Source organism: Kogia breviceps, chromosome 4 (assembly GCF_026419965.1).
Source record: "Kogia breviceps isolate mKogBre1 chromosome 4, mKogBre1 haplotype 1, whole genome shotgun sequence".
In the NCBI taxonomy this organism is placed as follows: Eukaryota; Metazoa; Chordata; class Mammalia; order Artiodactyla; family Physeteridae; genus Kogia; species Kogia breviceps.
The window spans coordinates 33,584,000-33,604,659 of record NC_081313.1 but is presented as its reverse complement, the minus strand read 5'-3'; the positions used below and the strand labels follow the sequence as shown (position 1 = coordinate 33,604,659).

Genomic DNA, 20,660 nt, shown 5'->3' with positions numbered 1-20,660 from the left:
AAGTTTTAGCCACAGCAATCAGAGAAGAAAAAGAAATAAAAGGAATCCAGGGGCTTCCCTGGTGGCGCAGTGGTTGAGAATCTGCCTGCCGATGCAGGGGACACGGGTTCGTGCCCTGGTCTGGGAAGATCCCACATGCCGCGGAGTGGCTGGGCCCGTGAGCCATGACCACTGAGCCTGCGCATCCGGAGCCTGTGCTCCGCAACGGGAGAGACCACAACAGTGAGAGGCCCATGTACAGAAAAAAAAAAAAAAAAATGGAATCCAAATAGTTAGAGAAGAAGCAAAACTGTCACTGCAGATGAAATGATACTATACTTAGAGAATCCTAAAGATGCTACTAGAAAACTACTAGAGCTAATCAATGAATTTGGTAAAGTACCAGGACACAAAATTAATGCACAGAAATCTCTTGCATTCCTATACACTAATGATGAAAAATCTGAAAGAGAAATTAAGGAAACACTCCCATTTACCATTGCAACAAAAGGAATAAAATACCTAGGAATAAACCTACCTAAGGAGGCAAAAAACCTGTATGCAGAAAACTATAAGACACTGATGAAAGAAATTAAAGAGGTTACAAACAGATGGAGAGATATACCATGTTCTTGGATTGGAAGAATCAACATTGTGAAAATGACTATACTACCTAAAGCAATCTACACATTCAATGCAATCTCTATCAAACTACCACTGGCATTTTACACAGAACTAGAAGAAAAAATTCCACAATTTGTATGAAAACACAAAAGACCTCGAATAGACAAAGCAACCTTGAGAAAGAAAAATGCAGCTGGAGGAATCAGACTCCCTGACTTCAGACTATATTAGAAAGCTACAGTAATCAAGACAGTATGGTACTGGCACAAAAACAGAAATATAGATCAATGGAACAGGATAGAAAGCCCAGAGATAAACCCACACACATATGGTCACCTTATCTTTGGTAAAGGAGGCAAGAATATACAATGGAGAAAAGACAGCCTCTTCAATAACTGGTGCTGGGAAAATTGGACAGCTACATGTAAAAGAATGAAATTAGAACACTCCCTAACACCATACACAAAAATAAACTCAAAATGGATTAAAGACCTAAATGTAAGGCCAGACACTATAAAACTCTTAGAGGAAAACATAGGCAGAACACTCTATGACATAAATCACAGCAAGATCCTTTTTGACCCATCTCCTAGAGAAATGGAAATAAAAACAAAAATAAACAAATGGGTCCTAATGAAACTTCAAAGCTTTTGCACAGCAAAGGAAACTATAAACAAGATGAAAAGACAACCCACAGAATGGGAGAAAATATTTGCAAATGAAGCAACTGACAAAGGATTAATCTCCAGAATTTACAAGCAGCTCATGCAGCTCAATATCAAAAAACCAAACAACCGAATCCAAAAATGGGCAGAAGACCTAAACAGACATTTCTCCAAAGAAGATATACAGATTGCCAACAAGCACATGAAAGGATGCTCAACATCACTGATCATCAGAGAAATGCAAGTCAAAACTACAATGAGGCCTTACCTCACATGGGTCAGAATGGTCATCATCAAGAAATTTACAAACAATAAATGCTGTAGAGGTTGTGGAGAAAAGTGAGCCCTCTTGCACTGTTGGTGGGAATGTAAGTTGATACAGCCACTATGGAGACCGGTATGGAGGTTCCCTAAAAAACTACAAATAGAACTACCATATGACCCAGCAATCCCACTACTGACCATATACCCTGAGAAAATCATAATTCAAAAAGAGTCATGTACCAAAATGTTCATTGCAGCTCTATTTACAATAGCCAGGAAAAGGAAGCAACCTAAGTGTCCAACAACAGATGAATGGATAAAGAAGATGTGGCACATGTATACAATGGAATATTACTCAGCCACAGAAAGGAACGAAATTGGGTCATTTGTAGAGACGTGGATGGACCTAGAGTCTGTCGTACAGAGTGAAGTAAGTCAGAAAGAGAAAAACAAATACCATATGCTAACACATATATATGGAATCTAAAAAAAAAAAATGTCATGAAGAGCCTAGGGGCAAGACAGGAATAAAGACACAGACCAACTAGAGAATGGACTTGAGGACACGGGGAGGGGGAAGGGTAAGCTGGGACAAAGTGAGAGAGTGACATGGACATATATACACTACCAAATGTAAAATAGATAGCTAGTGGGAAGCAGCCACATAGCACAGGGAGATCAGCTAGGTGCTTTGTGACCATCTAGAAGGATGGGATAGGGAGAGCGGGAGGGAGAGGCCAGAGAGGGGATATGGGGGTATACGTATACGTAGAGCTGATTCACTTTGTTATACAGCAGAAACTAACACAACATTGTAACGCAATTATACTCCAATAAAGATGTTTTTAAAAAAATAGTCTCATTCTGACGATAAAGGCTCATTCCTGTCCAGTTTAAAATCAGACTCATGTATATCAAAGCCTCTCTTTTCCCCTTAAATATAGGGAAATTTGTGCCTCCAAAAGCTTGGAGTAGAGAAAGAGGTGCGAGCATGGACTTTACACACACATACACACACACACACACACACACACACACACACACACACACACACACACACATCCCTTTGTGAGATTAGTCTTTCATGTGGTGGCAGAGAGCTTGACGAAAAATGATATATCTTTATATGGCTGCCACAATTCTCTGCTGTTATAAATGCCTTTTTTTACATGAACTAACCCTGGCATGTTGAGGGTGATTATTAATTTAAGGGCTACTTTCAGGGCAATTTAATCTGAAATAACATTCGCTTAAGGTAAAGTTTTGTTTCTCTATCTCACAAAATAAATGCAGGGGAAGGCAGTCTAGGGATGGTCTGGTGATTCTCTCATTTCATATAGGACTGCTGCTCCTTCCTGCTTTCTGTTTTGCCATTCATTTTTTAAAAATCTAATATTCATAATTTATTTTTTATTGAAGTATAACCGATACTTTACTTATTTATTTATTTTTATCAAAGTTTTCTCTTCTGACATTTTTTTTTAACATCTTTGAGTTTAAGTGTTTTACAATAGTGTGTTAGTTTCTCCTTTACAACAAAGTGAATCAGTTATACATATACATATGTTCCCATATCTCTTCCCTCTTGCATCACCCTCCCTCCCACCCTCCCTATCCCACCTCTCTAGGTGGTCACAAAGCACAGAGGTGAACTCCCTGTGCTATGCGGCAGCTTCCCACTAGCTATTTAATTTACATTTGGTAGTGTGTATATGTCCCTGCCACTCTCTCACATCGTCACCGCTTTCTTCTGACATTCTTAAATTTATTTCATGATCCAAGACTTCCCTGCTGGAGTACAAAGGAAGGAAGAGCAGAAATGGACACAGTCTCTTTAAGGAGAGTTCCTGGGAAAATTATCATGGCGTCCATCTCATTACCTTCTCTTATTCACATGGCCCGGTGGACCTGCAAGGGAGGCTATGAAATGCAGTTCTTTGGCTAGAAGCAAAAGTGTTTTTGAATAAAGTTAGAGTTAAATTACTGAGGGAGAGAATGAATGATGGAGTAGGAAGCCAACAGACTGCCCAGCTGTGATATTTCACTTTTTTTTACTTTGAAATATATATTTTGAACAATGCAAACTGTTCTAAGGCAATTTTCATCTTTAAAACCGTGTGTCCATAATTGTTACTTTTAAATTTTTCTTCTATTTCTTTGCACCAACTTTTTTTTTTTCACTTTTAACACTGATTCGCTCCCACATCCCTCTGAGCTACAAGTGAACAAACACTTGTAGGGACACATTAATTTGTTTGTTTATTTATTTATGAGAACACTACAGGGTCTTTTTCTGTAACATTCCACTGATAGAATTCAACCCAAAGATTGCTCTATCTACCCTCCTCAGTATTAACCACAAGTGGTCCACTTTTTATGAGCTGCTTGCAGCTGGGGTGCCCTCACCCAGCAGATGGCCTTCTAGGGAGTACTTAAAATGTTCCCATTGTCCATTTAACCCAGAGGAAACTTCTATCTTTATCTTTGCAATACCCAACCATGAGAATACAGACTGTCCTCTGGAACTGTCTGAATTTCAGCTCAGTTCTACCTCTCTAGCCCCTTTCTATACTCCTCAGTCCTCTTTTATATGGCATTGAAGATGTTTGTGAGAGTGGCTGACCCCACAGCTTAAGTTCTCAGAAAGTGGCCTTTTGTTCTTAGCTATGGGCTTCAGTTCCTGGAAACAGTTTTACACACTGGTGCACTGATTGTTAACTCCAAAGTTGACATTAGAGAAGAAACTCATATTTGGAGTAATCAAGGAGTTCTTGTCCTCTCAGCAAGAGAAGGACTATGGCTAACCTTTTGTTAGCAGGACCCATCCATTTACTTAGATTTAGCAAGTTACCCAAGGATTAATTGACTTAAAAGCTCATGCTCTTAACCGCAATACAAATACACTTACAAAGCTATATAATTATATATAAGACTCTTGTATTACAATTAATAAGTGTTTAAAAGTGTTCAGATGAGGTACAGGCTACCATCGGCTAGGCTGATCAGGATTAGCTTCAAAATGTAGCCAGGAATTGATCTGGATTCAGATAGGCAGAGAGGAGAGACAATGCAACATTGATTGAGTAGGGCTTGGCATGGTAGCAAAGGAACAATAATCTTATTAGTTTAGAAAATTGTCAATTTTTCAGATGATAAAGAGGGATTGAGGAGGATGGAAAAATGATTCTAGAAAGAAAAGTTGATTGGATCAAAATATGGAAGATTTTGATCATCAAAATTTAGTAATTCAGACTTTAATTTGAAGGGCAATTGGGAGTAGTACAATGCTTAAAATGAAATTTTAGAAAGAAGAATCCCAGTGCATGCCAGATAAAATGAGAGCCTGAAAGGAGAGAAACTGGGGGAAAGAATAGCTGCGTGGTTAGCTAACATATGAGTTGGCTACACGCCGTCTCTTTTTTTCTAGTCTTCATATATAAATGCTTGCTTTCCTCTCTTGGACAGCTTTTATTCAGAAGATATCTGTGTGCTTGATACAAGCTCCAGTCATCACTTTACTTCAACTGCTTGTAAGTTTTTGGCCGAGAAATGTTTAAACAATCAGCAACTCCATTTTCTACATATTGGTTCATGCCAAGATGGTCCACAGCTAGAATGGGGTCTTGAAAGGACAAAACTTTCATCCAGTAGCACAAAGAAAGAATCCTGTGGCTATGACACCTGCTACGACTGGGAAAAATGTTCAGGTAAGCTCCAGCAGTGACCCATACTAGAAAAGTTCTCACTGAATCTTCATCTCAGCTAGTATATCTTACTTGCATTTATACATTCTTTCTTTAAAATAACTTTTCCTTAATCAAAAATAATTCTTTTCATTGTAAAAAAAATTTATGAATTGATTGAAATACAAGGGAAAAGTAGAACACAACCCACCCACAATTTTGGTGTAAATCTCTCGAATCTTTTTCTGTACATACATAATCAGTCCCACCCTTAGACCCCAGTAAGAAGAACACCCATCCTGATCTATGCTTTAGGTAGCCTTCTTCCCCATCCCCAGCTTTGGAGGGCCTTTATCAAAATTGTCTAAGTTTCCTCTGGCAGTTGGAACCAGCTGGGGCCAGCATAGGTACAGTGCCCTGAGCCTGGACATGGATACCAATTACCAGAAGCATCTGCCTCAAATTTTTTGAAGTCCTCTTGCAGTGCCTGGAATCACCCCAGGCTGGCAGGGTTATATAGGCAGGATGTCTTGAGCCCACACATAGTCCCTCATGGGCCCAGGCCCTGTTTCTTCCTGTGGGACATTCTCCTACCCTCTCCTGCTTCTCTCTGTCACCAGGCATGGGGTCAACCAGATGTTCCAAGGAGCTCTGGGACTCCACCTGTAGAGTCATCCCTCACTCACAGCTAGACCTCGTTCTCAGAGAGCAGCCTGGTGAGACACTGGCCAGCCAGGTAGTCCTCCAAATTGCTTGAGATCAGACAGCCAGGATGGTGCTGACACTAATTTGAAGTGACTTTAATCATGTATATAAGGAGGCACCACATTAAAAAAATGTCCCTGGGGCCTCACACACCTCAGGGGTGGCACTGATTATATTACAAGTTTTTTTAAAAAATAGGATCATCTACTACATCTTATTTTATATATTGCTGTTTTTCACTAAATATATCATGAAATTATTTCCATGTCATCATGTTATTCTGCCACACAATTTTCTTTTTTAAATTTAATTTTATTATTTTTTTATACAGCAGGTTCTTATTAGTGACCCATTTCATACATATTAGTGTATATAAGTCAATCTCAATCTCCCAATTCATCACACCACCACCACCACACCCCACAGCTTCCTCCCCCTTGGTGAGCATACGTTTGTTCTCTACATCTGTGTCTCAATTTCTGCCCTGCAAACTGGTTCATCTGTACCATTTTTCTAGGTTCCACATATATGCGTTAATATACAACATTTGTTTTTCACTTTCTGACTTACTGCACTCTGTATGACAGTCTCTAGATTCATCCACGGCTCTACAAATGACCCAATTTCGTTCCTTTTTATGGCTGAGTAATATTCCATTGTATATATGTACCACTTGTCTTTATCGATTCCTCTGTCGATGGGCATTTAGGTTGCTTCCATGACCTGGCTATTGTAAATAGTGCTGCAATGAAAATTGGGGTGCATGTGCCTTTTTGAATTATGGTTTTTTCTGGGTATATGCCAGGTAGTGGGATTGCTGGATCATATGGTAATTGTTTTTAGTTTTTTAAAGAACCTTCATACTGTCTCCATAGAGGCTGTATCAATTAACATTCTCACCAACAGTGCAAGAGGGTTCCCTTTTCTCCACACCCTCTCTAACATTTGTTAAAACACACTATTATTGTGTTACTGTCGATTTCCTCTTTTACAGCTGTTAGCAGTTGCCTTATGTATTGAGGTGCTCCTGTGTTGGGTGCATATATAATTGTTATATCTTCTTGAATTGATCCCTTGATCATTATGTAGTGTCCTTCCTTGTCTCTTGTAACATTCTTTATTTTAAAGTCTATTTTATCTGATAGGAGTAGCGCTACTCCAGCTTTCTTTTGATATCCATTTGCATGCAATATCTTTTCCCATCCCCTCACTTTCAGTCTGTATGTGTCCCCAGGTCTAAAGTGGGTCTCTTGTAGACAGCATATATATGGGTCTTGTGTTTATATCCATTCAGCAAGCCTGTGTATTTTAGTTGGAGCATTTAACGATTCACGTTTAAGGTAATTATCGATATGTATGTTCCTATGACCATTTTCTTAACTGTTTTGGGTTTGTTTTTGTAGGTCCTTTTCTTCTCTTGTGTTTCCCACTTAGAGAAGTTCCTTTAGGGTTTGTTGTAGAGCTGGTTTCGTGGTGCTGAATTGTCTTAACTTTTGCTTGTCTGTAAAGCTTTTGATTTCTCCATTGAATCTGAATGAGATCCTTGCCAGGTAGAGTAATCTTGGTTGTAGGTTCTTCCCTTTCATCGCTTTAAGTATATCATGCCACTCCCTTCTGGCTTGTAGAGTTTCTGCTGAGAAATCAGCTATTAACCTTATGGAAGTTACCTTGTATGTTAATTGTCATTTTTCCCTTGCTGCTTTCAATAATTTTTCTTTATCTTTAATTTTTGCCAATTTGACTAGTATGTGTCTCGGTGTGTTTCTCCTTGGGTTTATCCTGTATGGGACTTGCTGCGCTTCCTGGACTTGGGTGGCTATTTCCTTTCCCATGTTAGGGAAGTTTCGACTATAATCTCTTCAAATATTTTCTCGGGTCCTTTCTCTCTTCTCCTTCTGGGACCCTATAATGCAAATGTTGTTGTGTTTAATGTTGTTGCAGAGGTCTCTTAGGCTGTCTTAATTTCTTTTCATTCTTTTTTTTATTCTGTTCCACAGCTGTGAATTCCACCATTCTGTTTTACAGGTCACTTATCCGTTCTTCTGCCCCAGTTATTCTGCAATAGATTCCTTCTAGTGTAGTTTTCATTTCAGTTATTGTATTGTTCATCTCTGTTTGTTTGTTCTTTAATTCTTCTAGGTCTTTGTTAAACATTTCTTGCATCTTCCCGATCTTTGCCTCCATTCTTTTTCGGAGGTCCTGGATCATCTTCATATCATTATTCTGAATTCTTTTTCTGGAAAGTTGCCTATATCCACTTCATTTAGTTGTTTTTCTGAGGTTTTATCTTATTCCTTCATCTGGTACATAGCCCTCTGCCTTTTCACATTGTCTGTCTTTCTGTGGATGTGGTTTTTGTTCCACAAGCTGCAGGATTGTAGTTCTTCTTGCTTCTGCTGTCTGCACTCTGGTGGATGAGGCTATCTAAGAGGCTTGTGCAAGTTTCATGATGGGAGGGACTGGTGGTGGGTTGAGCTGGCTGTTGGTCTGGTGGGCAAAGCTCAGTACAACTTTAATCTGCTTGTCTGCTGATGGGTGGGGCTGAGTTCCCTGTGTGTTGGTTGTTTGGCCTGAGGCAACTCAACACTGGAGCCTACCCGGGCTCTTTGTTGGTGCCAATGGTGGACGCTGGGAGGGGTCACACCAAGGAGTACGTCCCTGAATTTCTGCTGCCAGTGTCCTGTCCTTACGTTGAGACACAGCCACCCCCCACCTCTGCAGGAGACCCTCCAACACTAGCAGTTAGGTCTGCTTCAGTTTCCTATGGAATCACTGCTCCTTCCCCTGGGTCCCGATGTGTGCACTACTTTGTGTTTGCCCTCCAAGAGTGTAGTCTCTGTTTCCCCCAGTCCTGTCAAAGTCCTGAAATCAAATCCTGCTAGCCTTCAAAGTCTGATTCTCTAGGAATTCCTCCTCCTTTCCTAGGTTGGGAAGACTGACGTGGGGCTCAGAACCTTCACTCCAGTGGGTGGATTTCTGTGGTATAAGTATTCTCCAGTTTGTGAGTCACCCACCTAGCAGTTATGGGATTTGATTTTATTGTGATTGCACCCCTCCTACCATCTCATTGTGGCTTCTCGTTTTGTCTTTGGATGTGGGGTAATTTTTTGGTGAGTTCCAGTGTCTTCCTGTCAAAGATTGTTCCGCAGTTAGTTGTGATTCCAGTGCTCTCACAAGAGGGAGTGAGAGCACGTCTTTCTACTTCACCATCTTGAACAAACCTGTGACTGGTGTCTTTCCACATAATGTTCAATGTCTGCAAAAGCCTATATGGACATTCTGTGATTTATTTAATCAACCTTCTGTTAGTCCTTCAGATTTTTCCCAAAATTTTGCTATTATAAGCAGTGCTGTAATAGACAAGTCTATCACAGATAGATCTATAAGACCATTTCCTTAGGCTATACATTAGAAAATGGAATTTCTAGATAAATATTATTTTAAAATATAAAGTCTTTCTTGGTACAATGTATCAACTTGCTTTCTAGAAATGTTTTTATCATATTATATTCATATTGACCATGTGTGATAAAGACTGCCTTCCACACCCTCACCAAAACTTGGAGCTGTTACCCCTTTATAGCTCTGCCTATTTAATACTTAAGAGGTAGCATTACCTTTCCATTTTCTGAGAGTGTATTGCCTATTGGCATTTCATTTGTGAATTGCTTAAAAGCAGAAACTTCACAGCAGTACATTTGCTCTAAGATGAAACTGGAAACCGAAATGGTTCAACTAAGCTTCATATAATACATAAATATGGGTTGAAGATTAGGATTTCACAGAACTCAAATAGGCAGATAGATTTCCCTTATGGCACATCTTCAAAAAAATCATCTGAAATCGAGGCATAAATTAAGCAATGGAAACTTATTGAATTGCTAATATCCAACTTTTGCCAAAACAATGTTACTTTTCAAAAACAAAGACAAAAACCTTATTATTACGCTTAGCTTCTCTTTCACTTTTCAACCCAATAGTCTTCAACTCAGTCCTTGAAAAGGGACTTATAACCCACATCTAGGTTCTTCCTGATCCACTTAAAACTGATTATCAAGACCCAGCTCCCTTGACGGGTGGTGGGATTGAATCCATGACAGAGGGTCACCATGGGTGATGCACAGTCTGCAGGCCATCTGATGGTGGCGACTCAGCAGGTCAGTGTCTGGGGCGTCTGACCTTCAACCATATCAAAACAAGGCAATTTCACATAAGAGACTGCAAACTAGGGCCGGAAACGTACAGTGCCCAACTATAATCATTATTAAATCATCATGCAGGTAAACATTACTATTCATTTTTTTGCTGCCTGACCAACAACATTACCCAACTGACATCTCTCTCAGAGAAAATAATTTGTGGTAGACAAGAGCTGAAAATACTATGGAACTACGTATTTAAATAGTGTATTTAAAACAGAACTTTTTCTCTAAAAATTATAATGTACAAACATTACTGTCAAAAATACTTACAGAAAATAAAAGGGATTTGGACAGCAGGGAGGATTAATGGTTCCTGTCTGTACCACAATAAGTAGCACAGGTATTTGGAGATGTGTTTAGTGTTAGCATCTGTTTTCCTTACTTATCATGGAGAAAGAACTTCATGGAACTCTTCTACTGCAAAGAGTTTCTTTTTTATTTCTTTCTTTTCCTTTTCCCACAAATTATTCTTTCCAAGCCTGTCTAACAATATGCAGCTTATGATTTAGTCAAAATCTACCTTTACTATTAGCCCTTTGCTGGACATATATCTAAATACCACAATTCCTAGGAGTCTAAGTTTGCCTTTAAAAAAGAACATAAAGAGAGCAACACCCAGCTCTACCCACCAACAGTCCCTCCCATCAGGAAACCTGCACAAGCCTCTTAGATAGCCTCATCCACCAGAGTGCAGACAGCAGAAGCAAGAAGAACTACAATCCTGCAGCCTGTGGAACAAAAACAACATTCGCAGAAAGATGGACAAGACGAAAAGTCAGAGGGTTATGTACCAGATGAAGGAAGAAAATAAAACCAGAAAAACAACTAAATGAAGTGGATATAGGCAACCTTCTAGAAAAAGAATTCAGGATAATGATAGTGAAGATGATCCAGGACCTCGGAAAAACAATGAAGGCAAAGATCTAGAAGATGCAAGAAATGATTAACAAAGACCTAGAAGAATTAAAGAACAAACAAACAGAGATGAACAATACAATAACTGAAATGAAAACTACACTAGAAGGAATCTATTGCAGAATAACTGGGGCAGAAGAACGGATAAGTGACCTGAAAGACAGAATGGTGGAATTAACTGCTGCAGAACAGAATAAAGAAAAAAGAATGAAAAGAAATTAAGACAGCCTAAGAGACCTCTGGGACAACATCAAATGCAACAACATTCGCATTATAGGGGTCCCAGAAGGAGAAGAGAGAGAGAAAGGACCTGAGAAAATATTTGAAGCATTATAGTCGAAAATTTTCCTAACATGGGAAAGGAAATAGCCACCCAAGTCCAGGAAGCGCAGCAAGTCCCATACAGGATAAACCCAAGGAGAAACACACCGAGACACATACTAATCAAATTGGTAAAAATTAAAAACAAAGAAAAATTATTGAAAGCTGCAAGGGAAAAATGACAAATAACATACAAGGTAACTTCCGTAAGGTTAACAGCTGATTTCTCAGCAGAAACTCTACAGGCCAGAAGGGAGTGGCATGACATATTTAAAGTGATGAAAGGGAAGAACCTACAACCAAGATTACTCTACCCAGCAAGGATTCCATTAGGATTCGATGGAGAAATCAAAAGCTTTACAGACAAGAAAAAGCTAAGAGAATTCAGCATCACGAAACCAGCTCTAGAACAAATGCTAAAGGAATTTCTCTAAGTGGGGGAAACACAAGAGAAGAAAAGGACCTACAAAAAAACTCCAAAACAATTAAGAAAATGGTAATAGCAACACATATATTGATAATTACCTTAAACGTGAATGGATTAAATGCTACAACCAAAAGACACAGGCTCGCTGAATGGATACAAACACAAGACCCATATATATGCTGCCTACAAGAGACTCACTTTAGACCTGGGGACACATATAGACTGAAAGTGAGGGGATGGAAAAAGATATTGCATGCAAATGGATATCAAAAGAAAGTTGGAGTAGCGTTACTCCTATCAGATAAAATAGACTTTAAAATAAAGAATGTTACAAGAGACAAGGAAGGACACTACATAATGATCAAGGGATCAATTCAAGAAGAAGATATAACAATTATAAATAAATATGCACCCAGCATAGGAGCACACCAACACATAAAGCAACTGCTAACAGCTATAAAAGAGGAAATAGACAATAACACAATAATAGTGGGGGATTTTAACACCTCACTTACACCAATGGACAGATCATTGAAACAGAAAATTAATAAGAAAACACAGGCTTTAAATGACACAATAGACCAGGTAGATTTAATTGATGTTTATAAGACATTCCATCCCAAAGAGCCAATTATACTTTCTTTTCAAGTGCGCAAGGAACATTCTCCAGGATAGATCACATCTTTGGTCACAAATCAAGCCTCAGTAAATTTAAGAAAAATGAAATCATATCAAGCATCTTTTCTGACCACAACTCTATGAGATTAGAAATCAATTACAGGGAAAAAACGTAAAAAACACAAACACACGCTGGCTAAACAATACGTTACTAAGTAACCAAAAGTTCACTGAGGAAATCATAGAGGACTTAAAAAAAATACCTATAGATAAATGACAATGAAAACACGACGATCCAAAACCTATGGGATGCAGCAAAAGTCATTCTAAGAGGAAAGTTATAGCTATACAAGCCTACCTCAAGAAACAAGAAAAATCTCAAAGAAAAAATCTAACCTTACACCTAAAGGACCTAGAGAAAGAAGAACAAACAAAACCCAAATTTAGCAGAAGGAAAGATATCATAAAGACCAGAGCAGAAATAAATGAAATAGAAATAAAGAAAACAATAGCAAAGTTCAATAAAACTAAAAGCTGGTTCTTTGAGAAGAGAAACAAAATTGATAAACCATTAGCCAGATTCATCAAGAAAAAGAGGGAGAGGACTCAAGTCAATGAAATTAGAAATGAAAAAGAAGTTACAAAAGACACTGAAGAAATACAAAGCATTCTAAGAGACTACTACAAGCAACTCTATGACAATAAAATGGACAACCTGGAAGAAATGGACAAATTCTTAGAAAGCTATAACCTTCCAAGACTTAACCAGGAAGAAATAGAAAATATGAATAGACCAATCACAAGTAATGAAATTGAAACTGTGATTAAAAATCTTCCAACAAACAAAAGTCCACGACCAGATGGCTTCACAGGTGAATTCTCTCAAACATTTAGAGAAGAGCTAACACCCATCCTTCTCAAACTCTTCCAGAAAATTGTAGAGAAAGGAACACTCCCAAACTCACTCTACGAGGCCACCATCACCCTGATACCAAAACCAGACAAAGATACTACAAAAAAAGAAAATTACAGACCAATATCACTGATGAATGTAGATGCAAAAATCCTCAACAAAATACTAGCAAATAGAATCCAACAACACATTAAAAGGATCATACACCATGATCAAGTGGGATTTATCCCAGGGATGCAAGGATTCTTCAATATACGCAAATCAATCAATGTGATACACCATATTAACAAACTGAAGAATAAAAACCATATGATCATCTCAATAGATGCAGAAGAACCTTTTGACAAAATTCAACACCTATTTATGACAAGACTCTCCAGAAAGTGGGCATAGAGGGAACCTACCTCAACATAATAAAGGCCATAGATGACAAACCCACAGCAAACATCATTCTCAATGGTGAAAAACTGAAAGCATTTCCTCTAAGATCAGGAACAAGACAAGGATGTCCACTGTTGCCACTATTATTCAACTTAGTTTTGGAAGTCCTAGCCATGGCAATCAGAGAAGAAAAAGAAATATAATGAATCCAAGTTGGAAAAAAAGAAGTAAAACTGTTACTGTTTGCAGATGACATGATACTATACATAGAGAATCCTAAAGATGCTACTAGAAAAGTACTAGAGGTAATCAATGAATTTGGTAAAGTAGCAGGATACAAAATTAATGCACAGAAATCTCTTGCATTCCTATACACTAATGATGATAAATCTGAAAGAGAAATTAAGGAAACACTCCCATTTACCATTGCAGCAAAAAGAATAAAATTCCTAGGAATAAACCTACCTAAGGAGACAAAACACCTGTATGCAGAAAACTATAAGACACTGATGAAGGAATTTAAAGATGATACCAATAGATGGAGAGATAAAGCAGAAAAAGCTTTTGACAAAATTCAACACCTGTTCATGATAAAAACTCTCCAGAAAGTGGGCATAGAGGGAACCTACCTCAACATAATAAAGGTCATAGATGACAAACCCACAGCAAACATCATTCTCAATGGTTAAAAACTGAAAGCATTGCCTCTAAGATCAGGAACAAGATAAGGATGTCCACCCTCACTGCTATTATTCAGCATAGGTTTGGAAGTCCTAGCCTTGTCTCTCAGAGAAGAAAAAGAAATAAAAGGAATAAAAATTGGAAAAGAAGAAGTAAAACTGTCACTGTTTGCAGATGACATGATACATCGAGAATGCTAAAGATGCCACCAGAAAACTACTAGAGCTAATTCAATAAATTTGGTAAAGTTGCAGGATACAAAATTAATGCACAGAAATCTCTTGCATTCCTATACACTAATGATGAAAAATCTGAGAGAGAAATTAAGGAAACACTCCCATTTACCATTGCAACAAAAAGAATAAAATACCTAGGAATAAACCTAGCTAAGGAGACAAAAACCTGTATGCAGAAAACTGTAAGACACTGATTAAAGAAATTAGTGATGATACCAATAGATGGAGAGATATACCATGTTCCTGGATTGGAAGAATAAATATTGTGAAAATGACTATACTACCCAAAGCAATCTACAGATTCAATGCAATCTCTATCAAATTACCAATGGCAGTTTTTACGGCACTAGAACAAAAAATCTTAAAATTTGTATGGATGCACAAAAGACTCTGAATAGCCAAAGCAGTCTTGAGGGAAATAAACGGAGCTGGAGGAATCAGACTCCCTGACTTCAGACTATACTACAAAGCTACAGTAATCAAGACAATATGGTACTGGCACAAAAACAGAAACATAGATCAATGGAACAAGATAGAAAGCCCAGAGGTAAACCCACACACCTATGGTCAACTAATCTATGACAAAGGACACAAGGATATACAATGGAGAAATGACAGTCTCTTCAATAAGTGGTGCTGAGAAAACTGGACGGCTATATGTAAAAGAATGAAATTAGAACACTCCCTAACACCATACACAAAAATAAACTCAAAATGGATTAGAGACCTAAACATAAGACCGAATACTATAAAACTGTTAGAGGAAAACATAGGAAGAACACTCTTTGACATAAATCACAGCAAGATCTTTTTTAATCCACCTCCTAGAGTGATGGTAATAGAAACAAAAATAAACAAATGGGACCTAATGAAATTTAAAAGCTTTTGCACAGCAAAGAAAACCATAAACAAGACAAAGGACAACCCTCAGAATGGGAGAAAATATTTGCAAACGAATCAACGGACAAAGGATTAATCTCCAAAATATATAAACAGCTCATGCAGCTCAATATATATATATATTTTTTTCTGGTGATACGCGGGCCTCTCACTGTTGTGGCCTCTCCCGTTGTGGAGCACAGGCTCCGGACGCGCAGGCTCAGCGGCCATGGCTCACGGACCCAGCCGCTCGGCGGCATGTGGGATCTTCCCGGACCGGGGCACGAACCCGTGTCCCCTGCATCGGCAGGCGGATTCTCAACCACTGCGCCACCAGGGAAGCCCGCAGCTCAATATTAAAAAAAGAAACAACCCAATCCAAAAATGGGCAGAAGACCTAAATAGACATTTCTCCAAAGAAGACATACAGATGTCCTGGAAGCACATGAAAAGCTGCTCAACATCACTAATTAATAGAGAAATGCAAATCAAAACTACAGTGAGGTATCACCTCACACCAGTTAGAATGGGCTTCATCAGAAAATCTACAAACAACAAATGCTAGAGGGGGTGTGGAGAAAAGGGAACCCTCTTGCACTGTTGGTGAGAATGTTAATTGATCAAGCCACTATGGAGAACAGTATGGAGGTTCCTTAAAAAACTAAAAATAGAATTACCATATGATCCAGCAATCCCACTACTGGGCATATACCCAGAGAAAACCATAATTCAAAAAGACACATGCACCCCAATGTTCATTGCAGCACTATTTACAATAGCCAGGTCATAGAAACAACCTAAATGCCCATCGACAGACAAATGGATAAAGAAGATGTGGTACATAGATACAATGGAATATTACTCAGCCATAAAAAGGAACGAAATTGGGTTGTTCGTTGAGACATGGGTGGATCTAGAGACTGTCATACAGAATGAAGTAAGTCAGAAAGCTAAAAAAATATATCGTATATTAACGCATACATGTGGAACCTAGAAAAATGGTACAGATGAACCGGTTTGCAGGGCAGAAATTGAGACACAGATGTAGAGAACAAACATATGGACACCAAGGGTGGAAAGCCGCAGGGGGGTGGAGGGGTGATGTGATGAGTTGGTTGATTGGGATTGACATGTATACACTGATATGTATAAAACTGATGACTAATAAGAACCTACTGTATTAAATAAAATAGAGAAAACCTATTTATTAGGTTTATAGACATGTGTGCAATTTTTAAAAAGAAAACTACTATTACCTTGAGAAAAGAAAAAAAGAACATAAAAGTTTGAATACTTACCAATACTGGTCAAGTTAGCAGAATGTCTTGGGTTAGTCATAGTAAAACATGAACATTTCTTAATAAGAGATTTAAGTCATTTAAAATATCCTTTGATCCTACACACAGTTAGAAAACTGAAAGTCTTTTTCCCCCTAAAGATATGGTCTGCCTGTGTCAGCCTTCTTAGTTGGTGAGCAAAAGTTGGTGTCAGAGATTTCTGTTCCTGTAGCACTCCAGAACAGAGTCAATGTAGAAACCACAGCATTTATAAAGAGAGGAAACTAAAAATGTATTTTATACCCAACCCACTCATGGCAAATTGGGATGTTACTAATTTTGATTTGAATTGAATGTCACCTTGATTAAATTGTGTTCTTGATTACATTGTGTACTTTGTTACTCTTTTCCTTCTCTATCAAAAATGAAATGAGAATAAGTTTAAAAGGGAGATCCAAAGTAACATGAAGTTCACTTTGCAAAACTTAGAACACAGAAGCCTTCCCAAGGAGCCTATTTTTATAGCTATGAAATGTTTTATCTAAATTTCAAAAATATCCAGCATCAACCAACAGGAGGGGAAAATGTATTCAATAAACATCCATTTAGTATCCAATATGCAAAGTCACTGTACATAGTAAGGTGAGAGATGTGATGATAAAGGAGCTTTGTACCCTCAAATTGTTCAGTTTGGGGAGTTAATTTTCACAGTTTTTCAAATAATTACATGAATAACTTTAAGACAGTATGTGACAAGAGCGGTAAGAGAGATAAATACCTTCTGGCCAGGAAGGGTTTCATAAGGATGGAAACATGAATTAGTGGAGGTGACAGGAAGGACCTTTTCATGCTAATAATCTGAAAATCATCTTGCTAAGAGTATTTAAGCTATAACCATACTACAAGAGTGGTGACCATGGCCTTTCCACAAGCCTGGGGAACTGACATCCTCTCTAGAGGTAGAACAGTCTCCTGTCCTTCACCAAACCCTATAGTTTCCAAAAACAAACAAGACTCTCCCCAACTAGAATTTCTCTAGCTGGTTGGCAAAGGTATAAAAGGGAAATTCACGCCTTTTCATGAACTATTTCCTACTGAGGACAGGACGCTCATACGCTTAATGATCATCTCCCCATTCCCTTTCCCTATTTTCTCCCATCAGTGGAGACACATGGGAAAGAACTGATACCTGCCCCAAAGAGACTACAGCCTGATTATCAGGCTGACTCAGATATTTTGGCAACATAAATTATCACAGATCCACCAAATACATTTCTTTTTGAATACTTATACCTGCACCCTCAAATTCAGAATTGAATCAATTGATGAAGCAGAATTAATTGAGCACCTTGTTAACAACTGAATGGGATAAACAGATGGAGGAACCATAGTTACTGCTCTCTAACAGAGCACTTATAACTGTCTTGGGAGAAAGACATATGAAAAGCTAACTAACAAGAAAGTATAAAAACATCAGAGGTAGTGCTGACAAATTTACACCACTGAAGTTTATTTAAAGGAAACATCAGTGGGGGTACGTGACTATAAAATGCTTCATGAAAGAGGTGAGGCTTGTACACATCGGACATGTGGGCAACTGGAAAGAGCACATCTGTCTGGGAAAAGAAGGGACTAGTGTGGGCAAAGGACAAAACCTGGAACACCTTCGGGGTCTTGCTTGGGAAAGAGAGAGGGAGTCACTCTACCTGGGATGGAGAAAGCAGAAAAGATAATGTTGCGAAGGGACGTTGAGACCATCTGTGGAGGACCTTGAACTTTGACTAAAACATGCGTGTATATAAATAAGCCTATATCCATTTACTTAAAACTGATTTAATATGCTTGATTTTGGTAACTTTACCCCTAAGTGATCATTTTAAAACTCTTTCATGAACACAAGATTTATATGAATTATGAAGTGTTGGGGTGGTTTTGAAACCAGGCCTTAAAAAAATATCACCCAATTTAACTGCTTATTAAAAATCCAGGGCTTCCCTGGTGGCGCAGTGGTTGAGAGCCCGCCTGTCGATGCAGGGGACACGGGTTCGTGCCCCGGTCTGGGAAGATCCCACATGCGCGGAGCGGCTGGGCCCGTGAGCCATGGCTGCTGAGCCTGCGCGTCCGGAGTCTGTGCTCCGCAACGGGAGAGGCCACAACAGTGAGAGGCCCACGTACTACCAAAAAAAAAAAAAAAATCCATATTCCTAGTCATAACCCAGGAATCTTCTAGAAAGAAATTTAAAATGTGACACAGAGTTATGTTAAAAGTGTTCAGGCTTGCGAGTCATTCATGATTTAAAAATATGCCTCTACCACTTACTAATTGTGGGACCATAGGCATATCACTTAACCTCTCTGAGCTGAGTTTCTTCATCTGTAGAATTAGTATAATGCTATATAGTTCATATGTTTATTGTGAGAATTAGATGAAATAAAGCACACAAAGCACTTGGCATAGTGTGTGGTTTCATGGTGCAGGCTCAGGAAATGATACCTTATGTAAGTGTTCCCAGGTGGTGCCAATGAGAAAAGAACATGAAGGACAGACCCGAAGACATTGTGCAAATGGATTGATTGGATGTGGGCAGTGAGTGAGAGGGAGGTGTCCGAGGTAGCCCAGCTCTTGCATCTCACTGCCTTACCAGTGCCCTCTCCTCTCTTATACCCAGATCACTCCATTTAGCCACAGTTGGGTCATTGCCTTTGTTCCAGCATTCTCACTCATTGCCACCAAAGCGCTCACTGCTCTGGGGACAAGTTAGGTGAAATCAAACCCTAGAGCACTGTGGTGAGTCACACTGTCTCTCTCATTGCAGCTGCCACCTCCAAGTGTGTCTGCCTATTGCCCTCCCAGTGCTTCAAGAGTGGAAATCAGCTCTTCTGCGTCAAAATGGGATCATCAGTGAGCGGGAGAACAGTGAACATCTGTGAAATAGGAGCTGTCAGGTGTGCCAACAGGAAAGTGACAATACTGCATCCTGGGAGATGCTAGACCTAACACAGTTACTGACAAACATGTTTACTGCCCCAGAATAATCCCTACAAAAGGCCACTCTTGAACCAACAGCAGACTATCATATCCAGGAGTTACCAACATAAATCCTTTCGTGTTCTTTTCACATTATTGTTCTCCCTGCCTCCCGTGTCTTCTCCCCTGTCCAGTTCCCATCCATGATGCTCTGTAGCATACATACCCCTAGGTAATAACTTCCACATCAATCTAATAAATTCTTCTGTTCATGTTGCACTAAAATGATGGGAGTTCTGAGGACCTTATGAAGCCTGTGGTATTAAGCATCCTGACAAGTAGAAATCAGAAGAAAAACTGTAATTTGCTTCAATGAATCAATAAGCATAGAAATCTACAACAACTTGTATGACACATTCTTGAAACCCAACCTTCATGCATTCACTCAACAAATAATTGTGAATGTCTACAATGTTCCCAGTACTGTTTAAGGTGCTGGGGAATCAGCAGTGACTAAAACATACAAAAGCCCTTGCCTTCATAAAGCTCACATTCGTGTGGAGGAAGACATACAGGACATAAAATAAACAAATGAAATATATAGTACGTTTGATGGTGATAATTGCTATAGAGAAGATAATGCAGGGAAAGGTGAGTCCCATCCTTAATCCTTGTCTTACACGAGGAAATATTCTATAGTTAATAAGCATCACAGTAAGGATGATTGGACTCAAGTGGAAGTTGCCTTGCTTAAAGTAGTTAATAAACTTCTGGAGTTTTCTCCTTAGGAGACTCTCTTTGCCTCAGCTAAAGTGCATCAGAAAGCTTTTAAGCTAAAGTGTGTGATGGATGGAAAATCATAAGAGAATTTCAAAGGACTAATTTTTAAGGTAAGGCATATCTTTCGTATTAGGCCATACCA

The 20,660-nt window shown here is 38.8% G+C and overlaps 1 protein-coding gene across 1 annotated transcript in view; it reads left to right on the top strand.

Moving 5' to 3' along the window:
- C6 (complement C6) overlaps positions 1–20,081 on the top strand; it is a 400,163-nt gene extending 380,082 nt beyond the window's left edge. Inside the window, exons 18-19 of the mRNA XM_059060881.2 lie at positions 4,998–5,239; positions 19,587–20,081. Of these exons, the coding sequence (XP_058916864.1) occupies positions 4,998–5,239; positions 19,587–19,762 (418 nt within the window). The 3' untranslated portion in view covers positions 19,763–20,081. The remainder of the gene's footprint in view (positions 1–4,997; positions 5,240–19,586) is intronic.
- The last annotated feature ends 579 nt before the right edge of the window (positions 20,082–20,660 follow it).